We start from the raw sequence: 20,080 nt of genomic DNA on the forward strand, positions 1-20,080 counted from the left end.
GTGACCTCCTCCTGCACCTAGCCTGGCACGGCAGTCAACCCACGGCACCTGCAGGGTCTGTCCCGTGACCTCCCCCTGCACCTAGCCTGGCACAGCAGTCAACCCACGGCACCTGCAGGGTCTGACCCGTGACCTCCTCCTGCACCTAGCCTGGCACGGCAGTCAACCCACGGCACCTGCAGGGTCTGACCCGTGACCTCCTCCTGCACCTAGCCTGGCACGGCAGTCAACCCACGGCACCTGCAGGGTCTGACCCGTGACCTCCTCCTGCACCTAGCCTGGCACGGCAGTCAACCCACGGCACCTGCAGGGTCTGACCCGTGACCTCCTCCTGCACCTAGCCTGGCACGGCAGTCAACCCACGGCACCTGCAGGGTCTGTCCCGTGACCTCCCCCTGCACCTAGCCTGGCACGGCAGTCAACCCACGGCACCTGCAGGGTCTGTCCCGTGACCTCCTCCTGCACCTAGCCTGGCACGGCAGTCAACCCACGGCACCTGCAGGGTCTGTCCCGTGACCTCCTCCTGCACCTAGCCTGGCACGGCAGTCAACCCACGGCACCTGCAGGGTCTGTCCCGTGACCTCCCCCTGCACCTAGCCTGGCACGGCAGTCAACCCACGGCACCTGCTGTGTGTGTGTGGTGTGTGTGGTGCTTGTTTGGTGTGTGGTGTGGGCGTGGTGTGTGTGTGGTGTGTGTGTTTGGTGTGTGTGTGGTGTGTGTGTGGTGTGTGTGGTATATGTGGTGTTTGTGTGGTGTTCGTGCGTGTGTATGGTTTGTGTGTGTGTGGTGTGTGTGTCTGGTGTGTGTGTGGTGTGTGTGTGGTGTGTGTGTGTGTTTGGTGTGTGTGGTGTGTGCGTGGTATGGTGTGCGTGGCGTGGTGTGTGTGGTGTGTGTGGTGTGTGTGTGGTATGGTGTGTGTGGCGTGTGTGTGCGTGGTGTATGTGGTGTGTGTGTGTGGTGTGTGCGTGGTATGGTGTGCGTGGTGTGTGTGGTGTGTGAGTGGTATGGTGTGCGTGGTGTGTGTGTGGTGTATGTGGTGTGAGCGTGTTATGGTGTGCGTGGTGTGCGTGGTGTGTGTTGTGTGCGAGGTGTGGTGTTGTGCTTGGTGAGTGGTGTGCTTGCTGAGTGTGGTGGTTGGTGGGTGGGCTGATTGCTGGGTGGGCTGATTGCTGGGTGGGCTGATTGGTGTCTGAGTGTAAGTATCTCGTTGTGTGCGTGCGGTTGTTTTTAGGGCATCACCTTTGAACCCCTCCCACCAAGAACACCTGGGCGAGGAGGAGAGGCGGGGACAGGAGGGAGGGAGGGAGCTGGGTGGGTGAGGAGCTGGGTGAGGAGCTGGGTGGGTGAGGAGCTGGGTGGGTGAGGAGCTGGGTGAGGAGCTGGGTGAGGAGCTGGGTGAGGAGCTGAGTGAGGAGCTGAGTGAGGAGCTGGGTGAGGAGCTGGGTGAGGAGCTGGGTGAGGAGCTGGGTGGGTGAGGAGCTGAGTGAGGAGCTGGGTGGGTGAGGAGCTGAGTGAGGAGCTGGGTGAGGAGCTGGGTGAGGAGCTGGGTGAGGAGCTGGGTGGGTGAGGAGCTGAGTGAGGAGCTGGGTGGGTGAGGAGCTGGGTGAGGAGCTGGGTGAGGAGCTGGGTGGGTGAGGAGCTGGGTGAGGAGCTGGGTGGGTGAGGAGCTGGGTGAGGAGCTGGGTGAGGAGCTGGGTGGGTGAGGAGCTGGGTGGGTGAGGAGCTGGGTGAGGAGCTGGGTGAGGAGCTGGGTGGGTGAGGAGCTGGGTGAGGAGCTGGGTGAGGAGCTGGGTGGGTGAGGAGCTGGGTGAGGAGCTGGGTGAGGAGCTGGGTGGGTGGGGAGCTGGGTGGGTGAGGAGCTGGGTGGGTGAGGAGCTGGGTGAAGAGCTGGGTGAGGAGCTGGGTGAGGAGCTGGGTGGGTGAGGAGCTGGGTGAGGAGCTGGGTGGGTGAGGAGCTGGGTGAGGAGCTGGGTGAGGAGCTGGGTGAGGAGCTGGGTGGGTGAGGAGCTGGGTGAGGAGCTGGGTGGGTGAGGAGCTGGGTGGGTGAGGAGCTGGGTGAGGAGCTGGGTGAGGAGCTGGGTGAGGAGCTGGGTGAGGAGCTGGGTGGGTGAGGAGCTGGGGAGGAGGGTGGCGGTCGACCGCGACGATGCTGGATACCCCGGCACTCCGACCCCGCGCCCCCACGGCGGCGCTCCTCCTGACCTTGGCATTGACCTTAACCTTGACCTTGTCCTTGACCCTGGCGGCCATCTTGGCTGGAGAGCTTCGCTCGCTGCGTCTCGAGTTGGGGGCCCTCAGGGCTCAGGTGGGGGGCCTCGGAGATCGAATGGGGGGCGCATCCCGTGGTGCCTGGGGCGGTGCCAGGGGTCAAGGGGTCACGGACGATGCCAGGGTGAGTTGGGTCTGGGGGGGGGGTTGGGTGTGGTGGGGTGGTGGGGTGGGGGGTGGTGGGTGGGGTGGGGTGGGGTATGGTGGGTGGGGTGTGGTGATGGTGATGTTGATGGTGATGTTGATGTCGATGGTGTTGATGGTGATGTTGATGGTGTTGATGATGATGTTGATGGTGTTGATGTTGGTGGTGATGTTGATGGTGATGTTGATGGTGATGTTGATGTTGATGGTGGTGTTGATGGTGATGTTGATGGTGTTGTTGATGATGATGTTGATGCTGGTGTTGATGTTGATGGTGGTGTTGATGTTGATGTTGATGGTGATGTTGATGTTGGTGATGTTGATGGTGATGTTGATGTTGATGGTGATGTTGATGTTGGTGATGTTGATGTTGATGATGATGGTGATGATGGTGTTGATGGTGATGTTGATGTTGATGGTGGTGATGGTGGTGTTGATGGTGATGTGATGATGATGATGTTGATGTTGATATGGTGATGTTGATGTTGATGGTGTTGATGTTGAAGGTGATGTTGATGGTGGTGATGGTGGTGTTGATGTGATGATGAAGTCGATGTTGATGGTGTTGATGTTGATGGTGTTGATGTTGATGGTGGTGTTGATGTGGTGATGTTGATGTTGGTGATGTCACCTTGGCAGGCTGCTACTGGCCCCGTGGCTCGCTCCGGATGGGTCCCGGTCCGATCGCGCCGGAGCCCGACAGGGGAAGGCAAGCGATCAAAGAAGAGTGAGTTTACATACGGTACTAACTAGTCCCATATAGTCAGTATGGTACTATATAGTACTATATATTGTACTATGTAGTCCTATGTAGTCCTATATAGTCTGTATGGTACTACACGGGAAGACACGAGGAGATACGGGGAGACACGGGGAGACACGGGGAGACACGGGGAGACACGGGGAGATACGGGGAGACACGGGGAGACACGGGGAGATACGGGGAGATACGGGGAGATACGGGGGAGACACGGGGAGACACGGGGAGACACGGGGAGATACGGTGAGACACGGGGGAGACACGGGGAGACACGGGGAGACACGGGGAGACACGGGGAGATACGGGGAGACACGGGGAGATACGGGGAGACACGGTGAGACACGGGGAGACACGGGGAGATACGGGGAGACACGGTGAGACACGGGGAGACACGGGGAGATACGGGGAGACACGGGGAGACACGGGGAGACACGGGGAGATACGGGGAGACACGGGGAGATACGGGGAGACACGGTGAGACACGGGGAGACACGGGGAGATACGGGGAGACACGGGGAGACACGGGGAGACACGGGGAGATACGGGGAGACACGGTGAGACACGGGGAGACACGGGGAGATACGGGGAGACACGGTGAGACACGGGGAGACACGGGGAGATACGGGGAGACACGGGGAGACACGGGGAGATACGGGGGAGACACGGGGAGACACGGGGGAGACACGGGGGAGACACGGGGAGACACGGGGAGACACGGGGAGACACGGGGGAGATACGGGGAGACACGGGGAGACACGGGGGAGACACGGGGAGACACGGGGAGACACGGGGAGACACGGGGAGACACGGGGGAGATACGGGGAGACACGGGGGAGACACGGGGAGACACGGGGAGACACGGGGGAGATACGGGGAGACACGGGGAGATACGGGGGAGACAAGGGGGAGACACGGGGAGACACGGGGAGATACGGGGGAGACACGGGGGAGACACGGGGAGACACGGGGAGACACGGGGGAGACACGGGGAGACACGGGGAGACACGGGGGAGACACGGGGAGACACGGGGAGACACGGGGAGACACGGGGAGACACGGGGGAGACACGGGGAGACACGGGGAGACACGGGGAGACACGGGGGACACGGGGAGACACGGGGAGACACGGTGAGACACGGGGAGAGACACGGGGAGACACGGCGTAGACACGGGGGAGACACGGGGAGACACGGGGAGACACGGCGTAGATACGGGGAGACACGGGGGAGACACGGGGAGACAAGGGGGAGACACGGGGTGACACGGGGAGACACGGGGAGACACGGGGAGACACGGGGAGACACGCGGAGACACGGGGAGACACGGGGAGACACGGGGGGAGACACGGGGGAGATACGGGGAGATACGGGGAGACACGGTGAGACACGGGGAGACACGGGGAGACACGGGGAGACACGGGGAGACACGGGGAGACACGGGGAGACACGGGGAGACACGGGGAGACACGGGGGACACGGGGAGACACGGGGAGACACGGTGAGACACGGGGAGAGACACGGGGAGACACGGCGTAGACACGGGGGAGACACGGGGAGACACGGGGAGACACGGCGTAGATACGGGGAGACACGAGGGAGACACGGGGAGACAAGGGGGAGACACGGGGTGACACGGGGAGACACGGGGAGACACGGGGAGACACGGGGAGACACGCGGAGACACGGGGAGACACGGGGAGACACGGGGAGACACGGGGGGAGACACGGGGGAGACACGGGGTGACACGGGGAGACACGGGGAGACACGGGAAGACACGCGGAGACACGGGGAGACACGGGGAGACACGGGGAGACACGGGGAGACACGTGGAGACACGGCGGAGACACAGGGAGACACGGGGGGAGACACGGGGGAGACACGGGGGAGACACGGGGAGACACGGTGAGACACGGGGAGACACGGGGGAGACACGGGGAGACACGGGGAGACACGGGGAGACACGGGGGGAGACACGGGGGAGACACGGGGAGACACGGGGGAGACACGGGGAGACACGGTGAGACACGGGGAGACACGGGGGAGACACGGGGAGACACGGGGAGACACGGGGAGACACGGGGGGAGACACGGGGGAGACACGGGGAGACACGGGGGAGACACAGGGGAGACACGGGGAGACACGGGGGGAGACACGGGGAGACACGGGGAGACACGGGGGAGACACGGGGGAGACACGGGGAGACACGGGGAGACACGGTGAGACACGGGGAGACACGGGGAGACACGGGGAGACACGGGGAGACACGGGGAGACACGGGGGAGACACGGGGAGACACGGGGAGACACGGGGAGACACGGGGAGACACGCGGAGACAAGGGGGAGACACGGGGAGACACGGGGAGACACGGGGAGACACGGCGGAGACACGGGGAGACACGGGGAGACACGGCGGAGACACGGGGAGACACGGGGAGACACGGGGAGACACGCGGAGACACGGCGGAGACACGGCGGAGACACGGGAAGACACGGGGAGACACGGCGGAGACACGGGGTGACACGGCGGAGACACGGGGAGACACGGGGAGACACGGCGGAGACACGGGGAGACACGGGGAGACACGGGGAGACACGGCGGAGACACGGGGAGACACGGGGGAGACACGGGGAGACACGGGGAGACACGGGGGAGACACGGGGAGACACGGGGAGACACGGCGGAGACACGGGGAGACACGGGGAGACACGGGGAGACACGGGGAGACACGGGGAGACACGGGGGAGACACGGGGAGACACGGGGAGACAAGGGGGAGACACGGGGAAACACGGGGAGACACGGGGAGACACGGCGGAGACACGGGGAGACACGGGGAGACACGGGGAGACACGGCGGAGACACGGGGAGACACGGGGAGACACGGGGAGACACGCGGAGACACGGCGGAGACACGGCGGAGACACGGGGAGACACGGGGAGACACGGCGGAGACACGGGGTGACACGGCGGAGACACGGGGAGACACGGGGAGACACGGCGGAGACACGGGGAGACACGGGGAGACACGGGGAGACATGGCGGAGACACGGGGAGACACGGGGGAGACACGGGGAGACACGGGGAGACACGGGGGAGACACGGGGAGACACGGGGAGACACGGCGGAGACACGGGGAGACACGGGGAGACACGGGGAGACACGGGGAGACACGGCGGAGACACGGGGAGACACGGGGAGACACGGGCTGACTCTGTGTGTCTGTCCACAGAGACACAAAGCTACATTCACCTCAAACCCGGGCCAAATCTGGACAGCAAAGGTGAGCACACATCGTCAACATCGTCAACATCATCAACATCGTCAACAACATCGTCAACAACATCGTCAACAACATCGTCAACAACATCGTCAACATCGTCATCAACATCGTCACACACATCGTTAACATCATCAACATCGTAAACAACATCAACAACATCGTCAACAACATCATCGTCATCGTCAACAATATAATCAACATCGTCAACAACCTCAAACAACATCGTTAATAACATCATCGTCAACAAAATCATCGTCAACATCATCAACATCATCACGGTGTCCTCATGTGCATTCACGTCCCTGCGTGTCCCCCTGCGTGTCCCCCCGCGTGTCCCCGTGTCCCTCCGCGTGTCTCCGTTTGTCTCCACGTGTCTCCACGTGTCTCCGCGTGTCCCCACGTGTGTCTCCACGTGTCTCCACGTGTCTCAACGTGTCTGCACGTGTGTCCCCCCGTGTCTCCATGTGTCTCAACGTGTCTCCACGTGTCTCAACGTGTCTCCACGTGTGTCTCCACGTGTCTCCACGTGTGTCCCCCCGTGTCTCCATGTCTCAACGTGTCTCCACGTGTGTCTCAACGTGTCTCCATGTGTCTCCATGTGTCTCCACGTGTCTCCACGTGTCTCAACGTGTCCCCCCACGTGTCTCCGCATGTCTCCGCGTGTCTCCATCTGTCCCCGTGTCTTCACGTGTCCCCCCGCGTGTCTCCGCTGAAGACGACGAGACGCGCATCCAGTGGGAGCTGGGCCTGAAGAAGGGCGACGCGCTGAGCCTGCGGGAGAACGCCATCCACGTGCACGAGCGCGGATCCTACTTCATCTACAGCCAGGTGCAACCCACGCGCAACCCACACGCAACTCGCGCAACCCGCGCGCAACCCACACGCAACCACTCGCAACCCACGCGCAACCCACGCGCAACCACTCGCAACCCACGCGCAACCCACACGCAACCACTCGCAACCCACGCACAACCCACACGCAACCCACACTTAACCCACACGCAACTCACACACAACTCACACGCAACTCACACGCAACCCACGCGCAACCCACGCGCAACCCATGCGCAACCCATGCACAACCCAGGCGCAACCCACGCGCAACCCACGCACAACCCACGCGCAACCCACGCGCAACCCACACGTGCAATCGCCACGCAACCCACACGCAACCCACACGCAACCCACACGCAACCCACACGCAACCCACAAGCAACCTCCACACGCAACCTCCACGCAACTCACACGCAACCCACACGCAACCCACACGCAACCCACACGCAACCCACAAGCAACCTCCACACAACTCACACGCAACCCACACGCAACTCACACACAACTCACACACAACCCACACGCAACCCACGCGCAACCTCCACCACCGTCCCCCAATTCTCCGCCCGGCCTCACACCTCAACTATCCCCCTAGCCCCTCCCCTAGCCCCTCCCCTAACCCCCCCTACTCCTCCCCTACCCTCTCCCACAACCCCCAACCCTACCCCTACCCCTTTTCCGACCCCCTACCCTACCCCCTCAGCTAACCCCTCCCCTACCCCCTACCCCTTACCCCTACCCCTCCTCCTACCCCCTCCCCCCTACCCTAACCCCTACCCCCTCCCCTAACCCCTCCCCTAACTCTTCCCCTAACCCCCCCCCTACCCCTCCCCTACCCCCTACTCCTTACCCCTACCTCTCCCCCTACCCCTCCTCCTACCCCCTCCCCCCTACCCTAACCCCTACCCCCTCCCCTAACCCCTCCCCTAACTCCTCCCATAACCCCCCCCCTACCCCTCCCCTACCCCTCCTACTCCCTCCCCTAGCCCCTCCCTTACCCCCTACCCTTTCCCCTCCCCCTAGCCCCTCCTCTCCCCTAGCCCCTCCCCTACCCCTCCCCCTACCCCCTACCCCCTACCCTACCCCCTACCCTACCCCCTGCACTAAGCTGGACTTGGCCCAGGCTCTAGTTCAGGTTGTGGCCGTGTGACCTGTGACCCCATGGTGGAGGTTGTGACCCTGTGACCTGTGACCCCATGGTGGAGGTTGTGACTTGTGACCTGTGACCCCATGGTGGAGGTTGTGACCTGTGACCCCATGGTGGTGGTGGTGGCGGCGGTGACCCTGCGGTGGTGGTGGTGGTGGTGTTGTTGACCCTGCGGTGGTGGTGGTGGTATTGACCCTGTGGTGGTGGTGGTGTTGACCCTATGGTGGTGGTGGTTGTGGTGTTGTTGACCCTGCGGTGGTGGTGTTGTTGACCCTGCGGTGGTGGTGGTGTTGACCCTGTGGTGGTGGTGGTTGTGGTGTTGTTGACCCTGCGGTGGTGGTGGTGATGATGTTGTTGACCCTGCGGTGGTGGTGGTGGTGTTGACCCTGCGGTGGTGGTGGTGTTGTTGACCCTGCGGTGGTGGTGGTGGTGTTGACCCTGTGGTGGTGGTGGTTGTGGTGTTGTTGACCCTGCGGTGGTGGTGGTGGTGATGATGTTGTTGACCCTGCGGTGGTGGTGGTGGTGTTGACCCTGTGGTGGTGGTGGTGTTGTTGACCCTGCGGTGGTGGTGGTGGTGTTGACCCTGTGGTGGTGGTGGTTGTGGTGTTGTTGACCCTGCGGTGGTGGTGGTGGTGATGATGTTGTTGACCCTGCGGTGGTGGTGATGTTGTTGACCCTCCGGTGGTGGTGGTGGTGGTGGCGGTGGTGGTGTTGTTGACCCTGCGGTGGTGGTGGTGTTGTTGACCCTGCGGTGGTGGTGGTGGTGGTGGTGGTGTTGTTGACCCTGCGGTGGTGGTGGTGGTGGTGGTGTTGTTGACCCTGTGGTGGTCGTGGTGGTGTTGTTGACCCTGCGGTGGTGGTGGTGTTGTTGACCCTACGGTGGTGGTGGTGGTGTTGTTGACCTTGTGGTGGTGGTGGTGGTGTTGTTGACCCTGCGGTGGTGGTGGTGTTGTTGACCCTGCGGTGGTGATGGTGGTGGTGGCGGTGGTGGTGTTGTTGACCCTGTGGTGGTGATGATGTTGTTGACCCTGCGGTGGTGGTGGTGGTGTTGCCCCTGCGGTGGTGGTGGTGGTGGTGTTGTTGACCCTGTGGTGGTGGTGATGATGTTGTTGACCTTGCGGTGGTGGTGGTGGTGGTGTTGTTGACCCTGCGGTGGTGGTGGTGTTGTTGACCCTGCGGTGGTGGTGGTGGTGGTGGTGTTGTTGACCCTGCGGTGGTGGTGGTGGTGGTGTTGTTGCCCCTGCGGTGGTGTTGTTGTTGACCCTGCGGTGGTGGTGGTGGTGTTGTTGCCCCTGCGGTGGTGGTGGTGGTGGTGTTGTTGCCCCTGCGGTGGTGGTGGTGGTGTTGTTGACCCTGCGGTGGTGGTGGTGGTGGTGGTGGTGGTGGTGTTGTTGACCCTGCGGTGGTGGTGGTGGTGGTGAGCAGGTGCTGTTCAGTGACCCCACGTTCGTGATGGGTCACATCGTGCGGCGAGGCGCTCACAGCAAGGTGGCGCTCTTCCGCTGCATGCAGAACATGCCGGAGAAGGAGCCCAACAACTCCTGCTACACCGCCGGTGAGGCGGAGACACGGAGACGCGGCGCTAGAGACACGGAGACACGGAGACACAGAGACACGGAGAGACGGTGGTAGAGACACGGAGACACGGAGACACGGCGCTAGAGACACGGAGACACGGAGACATGGCGCTAGAGACACGGAGACACGGAGAGACGGAGACATGGCGCTAGAGACACGGAGACACGGAGAGACGGTGGTAGAGACACGGAGACATGGCGCTAGAGACACGGAGACACGGAGACACGGAGACATGGCGGTAGAGACACGGAGACACGGAGAGACGGTGATAGAGACACGGAGACACGGCGCTAGAGACACGGAGACACGGAGAGACGGTGATAGAGACACGGAGACACGGCGCTAGAGACACGGAGACACGGAGAGACGGTGATAGAGACACGGAGACATGGCGCTAGAGACACGGAGACACGGAGAGACGGTGGTAGAGACACGGAGACACAGAGACACGGTGGTAGAGACACGGAGACACGGAGACACGGTGGTAGAGACACGGAGACACGGAGACACGGTGGTAGAGACACGGAGACACGGTGGTAGAGACACGGAGACACGGAGAGACGGTGGTAGAGACACGGAGACACGGAGACACGGTGGTAGAGACACGGAGACACGGAGAGACGGTGGTAGAGACACGGAGACACGGAGAGACGGTGGTAGAGACACGGAGACACGGAGACACGGAGACACGGTGGTAGAGACACGGAGACACAGAGAGACGGTGGTAGAGACACGGAGACACGGAGACACGGTGGTAGAGACACGGAGACACAGAGAGACGGTGGTAGAGACACGGAGACACGGAGACATGGAGACACGGTGGTAGAGACACGGAGACACAGAGAGACGGCGGTAGAGACACGGAGACACGGAGACACGGTGGTAGAGACACGGAGACATGGAGAGACGGTGGTAGAGACACGGAGACATGGAGACACGGTGGTAGAGACACGGAGACACGGAGAGACGGTGGTAGAGACACGGAGACACAGAGAGACGGTGGTAGAGACACGGAGACACGGAGACACGGTGGTAGAGACACGGAGAGACGGTGGTAGAGACACGGAGACACAGAGAGACGGTGGTAGAGACACGGAGACACGGAGACACGGAGACACGGAGACATGGCGGTAGAGACACGGAGACACGGAGACACGGAGACACGGAGACACGGAGACATGGCGGTAGAGGCCCGGAGACACGGAGACACGGTGGTAGAGACACGGAGACATGGAGACACGGTGGTAGAGACACGGAGACATGGAGACATGGCGGTAGAGACACGGAGACATGGAGACACGGTGGTAGAGACACGGAGACATGGAGACACGGTGGTAGAGACACGGAGACACGGAGAGACGGTGGTAGAGACACGGAGACACGGAGACATGGTGGTAGAGACACGGAGACATGGAGACACGGTGGTAGAGACACGGAGACATGGAGACACGGAGAGACGGTGGTAGAGACACGGAGACATGGAGACACGGTGGTAGAGACACGAAGACACGGAGAGACGGTGGTAGAGACACGGAGACATGGAGACACGGTGGTAGAGACACGAAGACACAGAGAGACGGTGGTAGAGACACGGAGACATGGAGACACGGTGGTAGAGACACGAAGACACGGAGAGACGGTGGTAGAGACACGGAGACACGGAGAGACGGTGGTAGAGACACGGAGACACGGAGACACGGAGACACGGCGGTAGAGACACGGAGACATGGAGACACGGAGACACGGTGGTAGAGACACGGAGACACGGAGACACGGAGACACGGTGGTAGAGACACGGAGACACGGAGACACGGCGGTAGAGACACGGAGACATGGAGACACGGTGGTAGAGACACGGAGACATGGAGACACGGTGGTAGAGACACGGAGACACGGAGAGACGGTGGTAGAGACACGGAGACATGGAGACACGGTGGTAGAGACACGGAGACACGGAGACACGGTGGTAGAGACACGGAGACACGGAGACACGGTGGTAGAGACACGGAGACATGGAGACACGGTGGTAGAGACACGGAGACACGGAGAGACGGTGGTAGAGACACGGAGACACGGAGACACGGAGACACGGTGGTAGAGACACGGAGACATGGAGACACGGTGGTAGAGACACGGAGACATGGAGACACGGTGGTAGAGACACGGAGACATGGAGACACGGTGGTAGAGACACGGAGACATGGAGACACGGAGACACGGCGGTAGAGACACGGAGACATGGAGACACGGTGGTAGAGACACGGAGACACGGAGACACGGAGACACGGTGGTAGAGACACGGAGACACGGAGACACGGCGGTAGAGACACGGAGACATGGAGACACGGTGGTAGAGACACGGAGACATGGAGACACGGTGGTAGAGACACGGAGACATGGAGACACGGAGACACGGCGGTAGAGACACGGAGACATGGAGACACGGTGGTAGAGACACGGAGACATGGAGAGACGGTGGTAGAGACACGGAGACACGGAGAGACGGTGGTAGAGACACGGAGACACGGAGACATGGTGGTAGAGACACGGAGACACGGAGAGACGGTGGTAGAGACACGGAGACACGGAGACACGGTGGTAGAGACACGGAGACACGGAGACACGGAGACACGGCGGTAGAGACACGGAGACACGGAGACACGGAGACACGGCGGTAGAGACACGGAGACACGGAGACACGGAGACACGGCGGTAGAGACACGGAGACATGGAGACACGGAGACATGGAGACACGGTGGTAGAGACACGGAGACACGGAGAGACGGTGGTAGAGACACGGAGACATGGAGACACGGTGGTAGAGACACGGAGACACGGAGACACGGCGGTAGAGACACGGAGACATGGAGACACGGTGGTAGAGACACGGAGACACGGAGAGACGGTGGTAGAGACACGGAGACATGGAGACACGGTGGTAGAGACACGGAGACACGGAGAGACGGTGGTAGAGACACGGAGACATGGAGACACGGTGGTAGAGACACGGAGACACGGAGACACGGTGGTAGAGACACGGAGACACGGTGGTAGAGACACGGAGACATGGAGACACGGTGGTAGAGACACGGAGACACGGAGAGACGGTGGTAGAGACACGGAGACACGGAGACACGGAGACACGGTGGTAGAGACACGGAGACATGGAGACACGGAGACACGGCGGTAGAGACACGGAGACATGGAGACACGGTGGTAGAGACACGGAGACACGGAGACACGGAGACACGGTGGTAGAGACACGGAGACATGGAGACACGGAGACACGGCGGTAGAGACACGGAGACATGGAGACACGGTGGTAGAGACACGGAGACATGGAGACACGGTGGTAGAGACACGGAGACATGGAGACACGGAGACACGGCGGTAGAGACACGGAGACATGGAGACACGGTGGTAGAGACACGGAGACACGGAGAGACGGTGGTAGAGACACGGAGACACGGAGAGACGGTGGTAGAGACACGGAGACACGGAGACACGGAGACACGGCGGTAGAGACACGGAGACACGGAGACACGGTGGTAGAGACACGGAGACACGGAGACACGGAGACACGGCGGTAGAGACACGGAGACACGGAGACACGGAGACACGGCGGTAGAGACACGGAGACATGGAGACACGGAGTCACGGTGGTAGAGACACGGAGACACGGAGAGACGGCGGTAGAGACACGGAGACACGGAGACATGGAGACACGGTGGTAGAGACACGGAGACATGGAGACACGGCGGTAGAGACACGGAGACATGGAGACACGGAGACACGGCGGTAGAGACACGGAGACATGGAGACACGGTGGTAGAGACACGGAGACACGGAGACATGGAGACACGGCGGTAGAGACACGGAGACATGGAGACACGGTGGTAGAGACACGGAGACATGGAGACATGGAGACACGGCGGTAGAGACACGGAGACATGGAGACACGGTGGTAGAGACACGGAGACATGGAGACACGGAGACACGGCGGTAGAGACACGGAGACATGGAGACACGGTGGTAGAGACACGGAGACACGGAGACATGGAGACACGGCGGTAGAGACACGGAGACATGGAGACACGGTGGTAGAGACACGGAGACATGGAGACATGGAGACACGGCGGTAGAGACACGGAGACATGGAGACACGGTGGTAGAGACACGGAGACATGGAGACACGGAGACACGGCGGTAGAGACACGGAGACATGGAGACACGGTGGTAGAGACACGGAGACACGGAGACATGGAGACACGGCGGTAGAGACACGGAGACATGGAGACACGGTGGTAGAGACACGGAGACAGGGAGACACGGAGACACGGCGGTAGAGACACGGAGACACGGAGACACGGAGACACGGTGGTAGAGACACGGAGACACGGAGACACGGTGGTAGAGACATGGAGACATGGAGACACGGTGGTAGAGACACGGAGACATGGAGACACGGCGGTAGAGACACGGAGACATGGAGACACGGTGGTAGAGACACGGAGACACGGAGACATGGCGGTAGAGACACGGAGACACGGAGAGACGGTGGTAGAGACACGGAGACACGGAGACACGGAGACATGGAGACACGGAGACACGGAGACACGGCGGTAGAGACACGGAGACATGGAGACACGGTGGTAGAGACACGGAGACATGGAGACACGGTGGTAGAGACACGGAGACACGGAGACACGGAGACATGGCGGTAGAGACACGGAGACACGGAGAGACGGTGGTAGAGACACGGAGACACGGAGACACGGAGACATGGAGACACGGAGACACGGAGACACGGTGGTAGAGACACGGAGACACGGAGACACGGAGACACGGCGGTAGAGACACGGAGACACGGAGACACGGAGACACAGAGAGACGGTGGTAGAGACACGGAGACACGGAGACACAGAGAGACGGTGGTAGAGACACGGAGACACGGAGACACGGAGACACGGAGACACGGAGACACGGAGACACGGAGACACGGAGACACGGAGACATGGCGGTAGAGACACGGAGACACGGAGACACGGCGGTAGAGAGACGGTGGTAGAGACACGGAGAGACGGTGGTAGAGACACGGAGACACGGAGACACGGAGAGACGGTGGTAGAGACACGGAGACACGGAGACACGGCGGTAGAGACACGGAGAGACGGTGGTAGAGACACGGCGACACGGACACAGAGACACGGAGACACGGAGACACGGAGACACGGCGGTAGAGACACAGAGACAGGGAGACACGGAGACACAGCGCTAGAGACACGGAGACAGGGAGACACGGAGACACAGCGCTAGAGACACGGAGACATGGCGGTAGAGACACAGAGACAGGGAGACACGGAGACACAGCGCTAGAGACACGGAGACATGGCGCTAGAGACACGGAGAGACGGAGACATGGCGGTAGAGACACGGCGGTAGAGACACGGAGACACGGAGAGATGGAGACACAAAGACACGGCGAGACAGAGACACGGCGGTAGAGACACGGCGCTAGAGACATGGAGACACAGTGGTGGAGACGGGGAGAGACGGACACGTGGTTGCTGTCTTTGTTGTCGACGTTGTTGACGTTCTTGTTGTTGACGTTATTGATGACGTTGACGTTGTTGTTGTTGACGTTGGTGACAGACATGGTGGAGCTGGTGATCCCGCGTTGTTGTTGACGACGTTGTTGTTGACTTTGTTGTTGTTGACTTTGTTGTTGACCTAGTTGTTGACGTAGTTGTTGTTGTTGTTGACCCCAGGCACGGCGGAGCTGAACAAGGGCGACATGGTGGAGCTGGTGATCCCACATTTTTGTTAACATTTTGTTGACTTTGTTGTTGTCTTTGTTGTTGACCTAGTTGTTGACCTAGTTGTTGTTGTTGTTGTTGTTGACCCCAGGCACGGCGGAGCTGAACAAGGGCGACGTGGTGGAGCTGGTGATCCCACATTTTTGTTGACATTTTTGTTGACATTGTTGTTGACTTTGTTGTTGTCTTTGTTGTTGACCTAGTTGTTGACCTAGTTGTTGTTGTTGTTGTTGACCCCAGGCATGGCGGAGCTGAACAAGGGCGACGTGGTGGAGCTGGTGATCCCGCGCGAGGATTCCGCGCTCAGCCTGGAGGCCGACTCCACCTTCATCGGTGTCATGAAGCTCATGTGACCTCGCGACGGTCACGTGACCCAGCCATGGTGGTCACGTGACCCAGCCATGGTGGTCACGTGACCCAGCCATGATGGTCACGTGACCCAGCCATGGTCACGTGACCTCGCGGTGACGGTCACGTGACCCAGCCACGATGATCACGTGACCCAGCCACGATGGTCACGTGACCCAGCCACGATGGTCACGTGACCCAGCCACGATGGTCACGTGACTCAGCGACGGTCACGTGACCCAGCGACGGTCACGTGACCTAGCGGTGGCAGTCACGTGACCCAGCGTTGGTCACGTGACCAAGCGGCGATGGTCACGTGACCCCGCGACTACGGCCACGTGACTGCTCTCACGCCGTGGTTCGCGTGACCGTCACGTGACCGTCACGTGACGGTGGCGTGACTGTGGGGGTGGCGTGCGTGGACCCTGCCGTTGAGGGCGAGGGGGGGGGGTCAGGGTCTTGGACCCCCCCCCGTCCCCCATAACCCCCTCCCCCCTCACTGATCACGTGGTGTGGGGGGAGAGAGAGAGAGGGGGGGGGTAATGGTGTAAAGGTGGAAAAAGTGCACCTAGCCTGGCACCACAAGCGACATCACCGCCACTCTTGCGGTTGTTGTTTGTTGTTGTTGTGTATAAGCGTGTGAGAGTGCACAGGTGTGTGTGTGTGTCTGTGTGTGTTTCTGTGTGTGTGTGTGTTTCTGTGTGTGTGTGTCATCTCGGTCAGTCGACCCGTGGCACCTGCTGGGTCTGCCCCGTGACCTCCTCCTGCCAGCGGGCGTTCGACACTTCACGTGGCAGCCTCAAGGTGCACTTGGCCTGGCACAAGCGTCGTGGTGACGTCTTCGCCACTTAGTGGCGAATGGCGGTTGTTGTTGTTGTGTGTGGTCTTAGTGTGCACCATGAACCCGGCAAAGACCCGGGTTCGATTCCCGCTCATGGCCAACAATACCAATTATCTGAACCGGTCCTGGGCCTCCCCTAGGTCGACCCAGCCTCAAAATGAGTACCTGGTGTAGCGGTGTGTAGTGAACATCGCTAGCACTGGGGAGACAAAGGCGGCCGGGCGTGGTGCTGGCCACCCACCCCCTCGTGTGCCACAGCGCCGGTAGCCTTCACAGGCGCTGCTGCTGCTCGCTACTAACAGCACTTGCCCGAAAAGCATCTAAAGTGCAGATAAATAGGCGCGTCACAGTGGCTGGGAGATGTTGACTACCTCGCCTGGTCTACAGGAGGTCGTGGGTTCGATCCCGACCCTGACGACGCCTGCTGCCGCTGTGTATTTGGAGTTTGCGTGTCTCTCTCTCTCTCTCTCATCATCATCACGGTGGCTAGGAGATGTTGACTACCTCGCCTGGTCTACAGGAGGTCGTGGGTTCGATCCCGACCCTGACAATGCCTGCTGCCGCTGTGTATTTGGAGTCTGCGTCTCTCTCGCCCTGTGGACCCCTGGATTTGTCCCAGGCCCTCCGCTTTTTCCCCCGGGCGTTTAAGAATATTTGGCTGCTGCTTTGAACTTTCAATTTCCACGCGGCGATGATGATGATGATGACGACCACCATGATGATGATGATGATCGATCGTCACCATCGTAAGGCACTTGGTTGAGCTATAATTTGTGGTACGCTTCAGTAATACGAGCTCCTACATAGCAGCCTCACCTGGTGAAGTCAAATAAAGTAGAGTATCGTGTATGTATTGGCTATACGGGGGATCTTAGTCAATGCACAGGTGTGAGAGTAAGTGTGATGGGTGGAGGGTCAAAAATGCACAGACGTGTGTGTGAGAGAGGGGTACCTGTACAGGTGTGTTACACCTGTGCAGGTGTGTGAGAGGAGGTGTACACGTGATACACCAGGTGTGTGTCACCTGTGCAGGTGTGAGAGGGGGGGTACAGGTGTCACACACCTATGTACAGGTGTGTGCCACCTGTGCAGGTGTGTGAGAGGAGGTGTACACGTTACACACGCCTGTGTGCAGGTGTGTGTCACCTGTGCAGGTGTGTGAGGGAGGGGACAGGTGTTACACACCTATGTACAGGTGTGTGTCACCTGTACGCAGGTGTGTGAGGGGGGGGTACACCTATGTACAGGTGTGAGTCACCTGTGCAGGTGTGTGAGGGGGGTGTACGTGTGTGACACACCTGTACAGGTGTGTGTCACCTGTGCAGGTGTGTGATAGGGGGTGCACGTGTGTGACACACCTGTACAGGTGTGTGATAGGGGGTGCACGGCCTACGTAGGATTTGTGGTTGTTGTTGTTATTGCACAGGGGTTGTTGTCGTTGTCGTTGTTGTCGTTGTTGTTGTGTAGCTATACTCGTACGGTTGTAGTGGTTCCATTCTTTTAGAATATTTGGTCGCCGATATAAATTTCCACGTGGTGTGTGAGGCCGACGACGACGATGACGAAAACGACGATGACGACAACGATGATGATGATGACGATGATGACGACGACGATGATGACGATGATGATGACGATGATGATGATGATGACGATGACGATGATGACGACAACGATGATGATGACGATGATAATGATGACGACGACGATCATGATGACGATGATGATGATGACGATGATGACGACGACGATGATGACGACGATGATGATGACGATGACGACGACGATTATGATGACAACGATGATGACTATGATGATGACGACGACGATGACGACGACGATGACGACGACGACTACGACGATGACGACGATGACGATGACGACGATGATGACGACGATGACGACGACGATGACGACGACGACGATGACGACGATGATGACGATGATGATGACGACGATGATGAAGATGATGACGATGACGATGATGATGACGATGACGACGACGATTATGATGACAACGATGATGACGATGATGATGACGACAATGATGACGACGATGATGACGATGACGACGATGATGACGACGACGATGACGACGATGACGACGACGATGACGACGACGATGATGACGACGATGACGACGACGATGATGACGATTACGACGATGACGACCACGACGATGACGATCACGACCCGCCATTTGCGTCGAGCTGTCGTGCGTGGTGGCCAAGGGAGTTTGGAGGATTCTGCGAGAATATCGTCAGACGCCGCCATAGTGGCAGCTCGATGTGGGGGTGGGGGGCTCACACCTTTGTGAAGTCAATAAAAAGTTGACGGAGTTCCAGCGATGACGAGTCGTGGTCTTTACCTGCAAGTTCACTGGCGTGCGGGAGACACCTGTAGCCATGCCCAGGGCACATCTGTTGAACAGCAGTCGTGTGGGTGGCTCGGTTCTGTGCGTGTGTACACACACACACAGGTACACACACCTGTACACACACACACACCTGTACACACACACACCTGTCTACAAACACTCACCTGTGAAAACACACACAGCTGTCTACACACACACAGCTGTCTACACACACACCTGTGTACACACACACACCTGTCTACACACACACCTGTGTACACACACACACCTGTACACACACACCTGTACACACACACCTGTACACACTCACACACCTGTGTACACACACACCTGTATACACACACACCTGTGTACACACACCTGTGTACACACACACCTGTGTACACACACCTGTGTACACACACACCTGTGTACACACACCTGTACACACACACCTGTACACACACACACACCTGTGTACACACACACCTGTGCACACACACACCTGTACACACACACACCTGTGTACACACACCTGTATACACACACACCTGTGTACACACACACCTGTGCACACACACACACCTGTACACACACACCTGTACACACTCACACACCTGTACACTCACACACCTGTACACACTCACACACCTGTACACACACACCTGTACACACTCACACCTGTACACACACACCTGTCTACACA

General features: G+C 59.8%; 1 protein-coding gene across 1 annotated transcript; it reads left to right on the top strand.

Annotated features, from left to right (window-relative positions):
- The first annotated feature begins 1,923 nt into the window (after positions 1–1,923).
- On the top strand, positions 1,924–19,357 carry LOC144952129 (tumor necrosis factor ligand superfamily member 13-like). The gene is made up of 6 exons (XM_078882532.1): positions 1,924–2,393; positions 3,053–3,140; positions 6,404–6,454; positions 7,170–7,282; positions 9,861–9,990; positions 16,070–19,357. The coding sequence occupies exons 1-6, from the start codon at positions 2,148–2,150 to the stop codon at positions 16,180–16,182; spliced, it is 741 nt and encodes a 246-aa protein (XP_078738658.1). The 5' UTR covers positions 1,924–2,147; the 3' UTR covers positions 16,183–19,357.
- Positions 19,358–20,080: the final 723 nt, after the last annotated feature.

This window comes from Lampetra fluviatilis, chromosome 66 (genome assembly GCF_964198595.1).
Source record: "Lampetra fluviatilis chromosome 66, kcLamFluv1.1, whole genome shotgun sequence".
Lineage (NCBI taxonomy): Eukaryota > Metazoa > Chordata > Hyperoartia > Petromyzontiformes > Petromyzontidae > Lampetra > Lampetra fluviatilis.

Coding starts and splice junctions, on each gene's coding strand:
- LOC144952129 (XM_078882532.1), top strand. CDS start 2,148: ATGCTGGATACCCCGGCACTCCGACCCCGCGCCCCCACGGCGGCGCTC. Junction 3,141..6,403: donor AGGCAAGCGATCAAAGAAGA/GTGAGTTTACAT, acceptor GTCTGTCCACAG/AGACACAAAGCTACATTCAC. Junction 6,455..7,169: donor GCCAAATCTGGACAGCAAAG/GTGAGCACACAT, acceptor TCTCCGCTGAAG/ACGACGAGACGCGCATCCAG.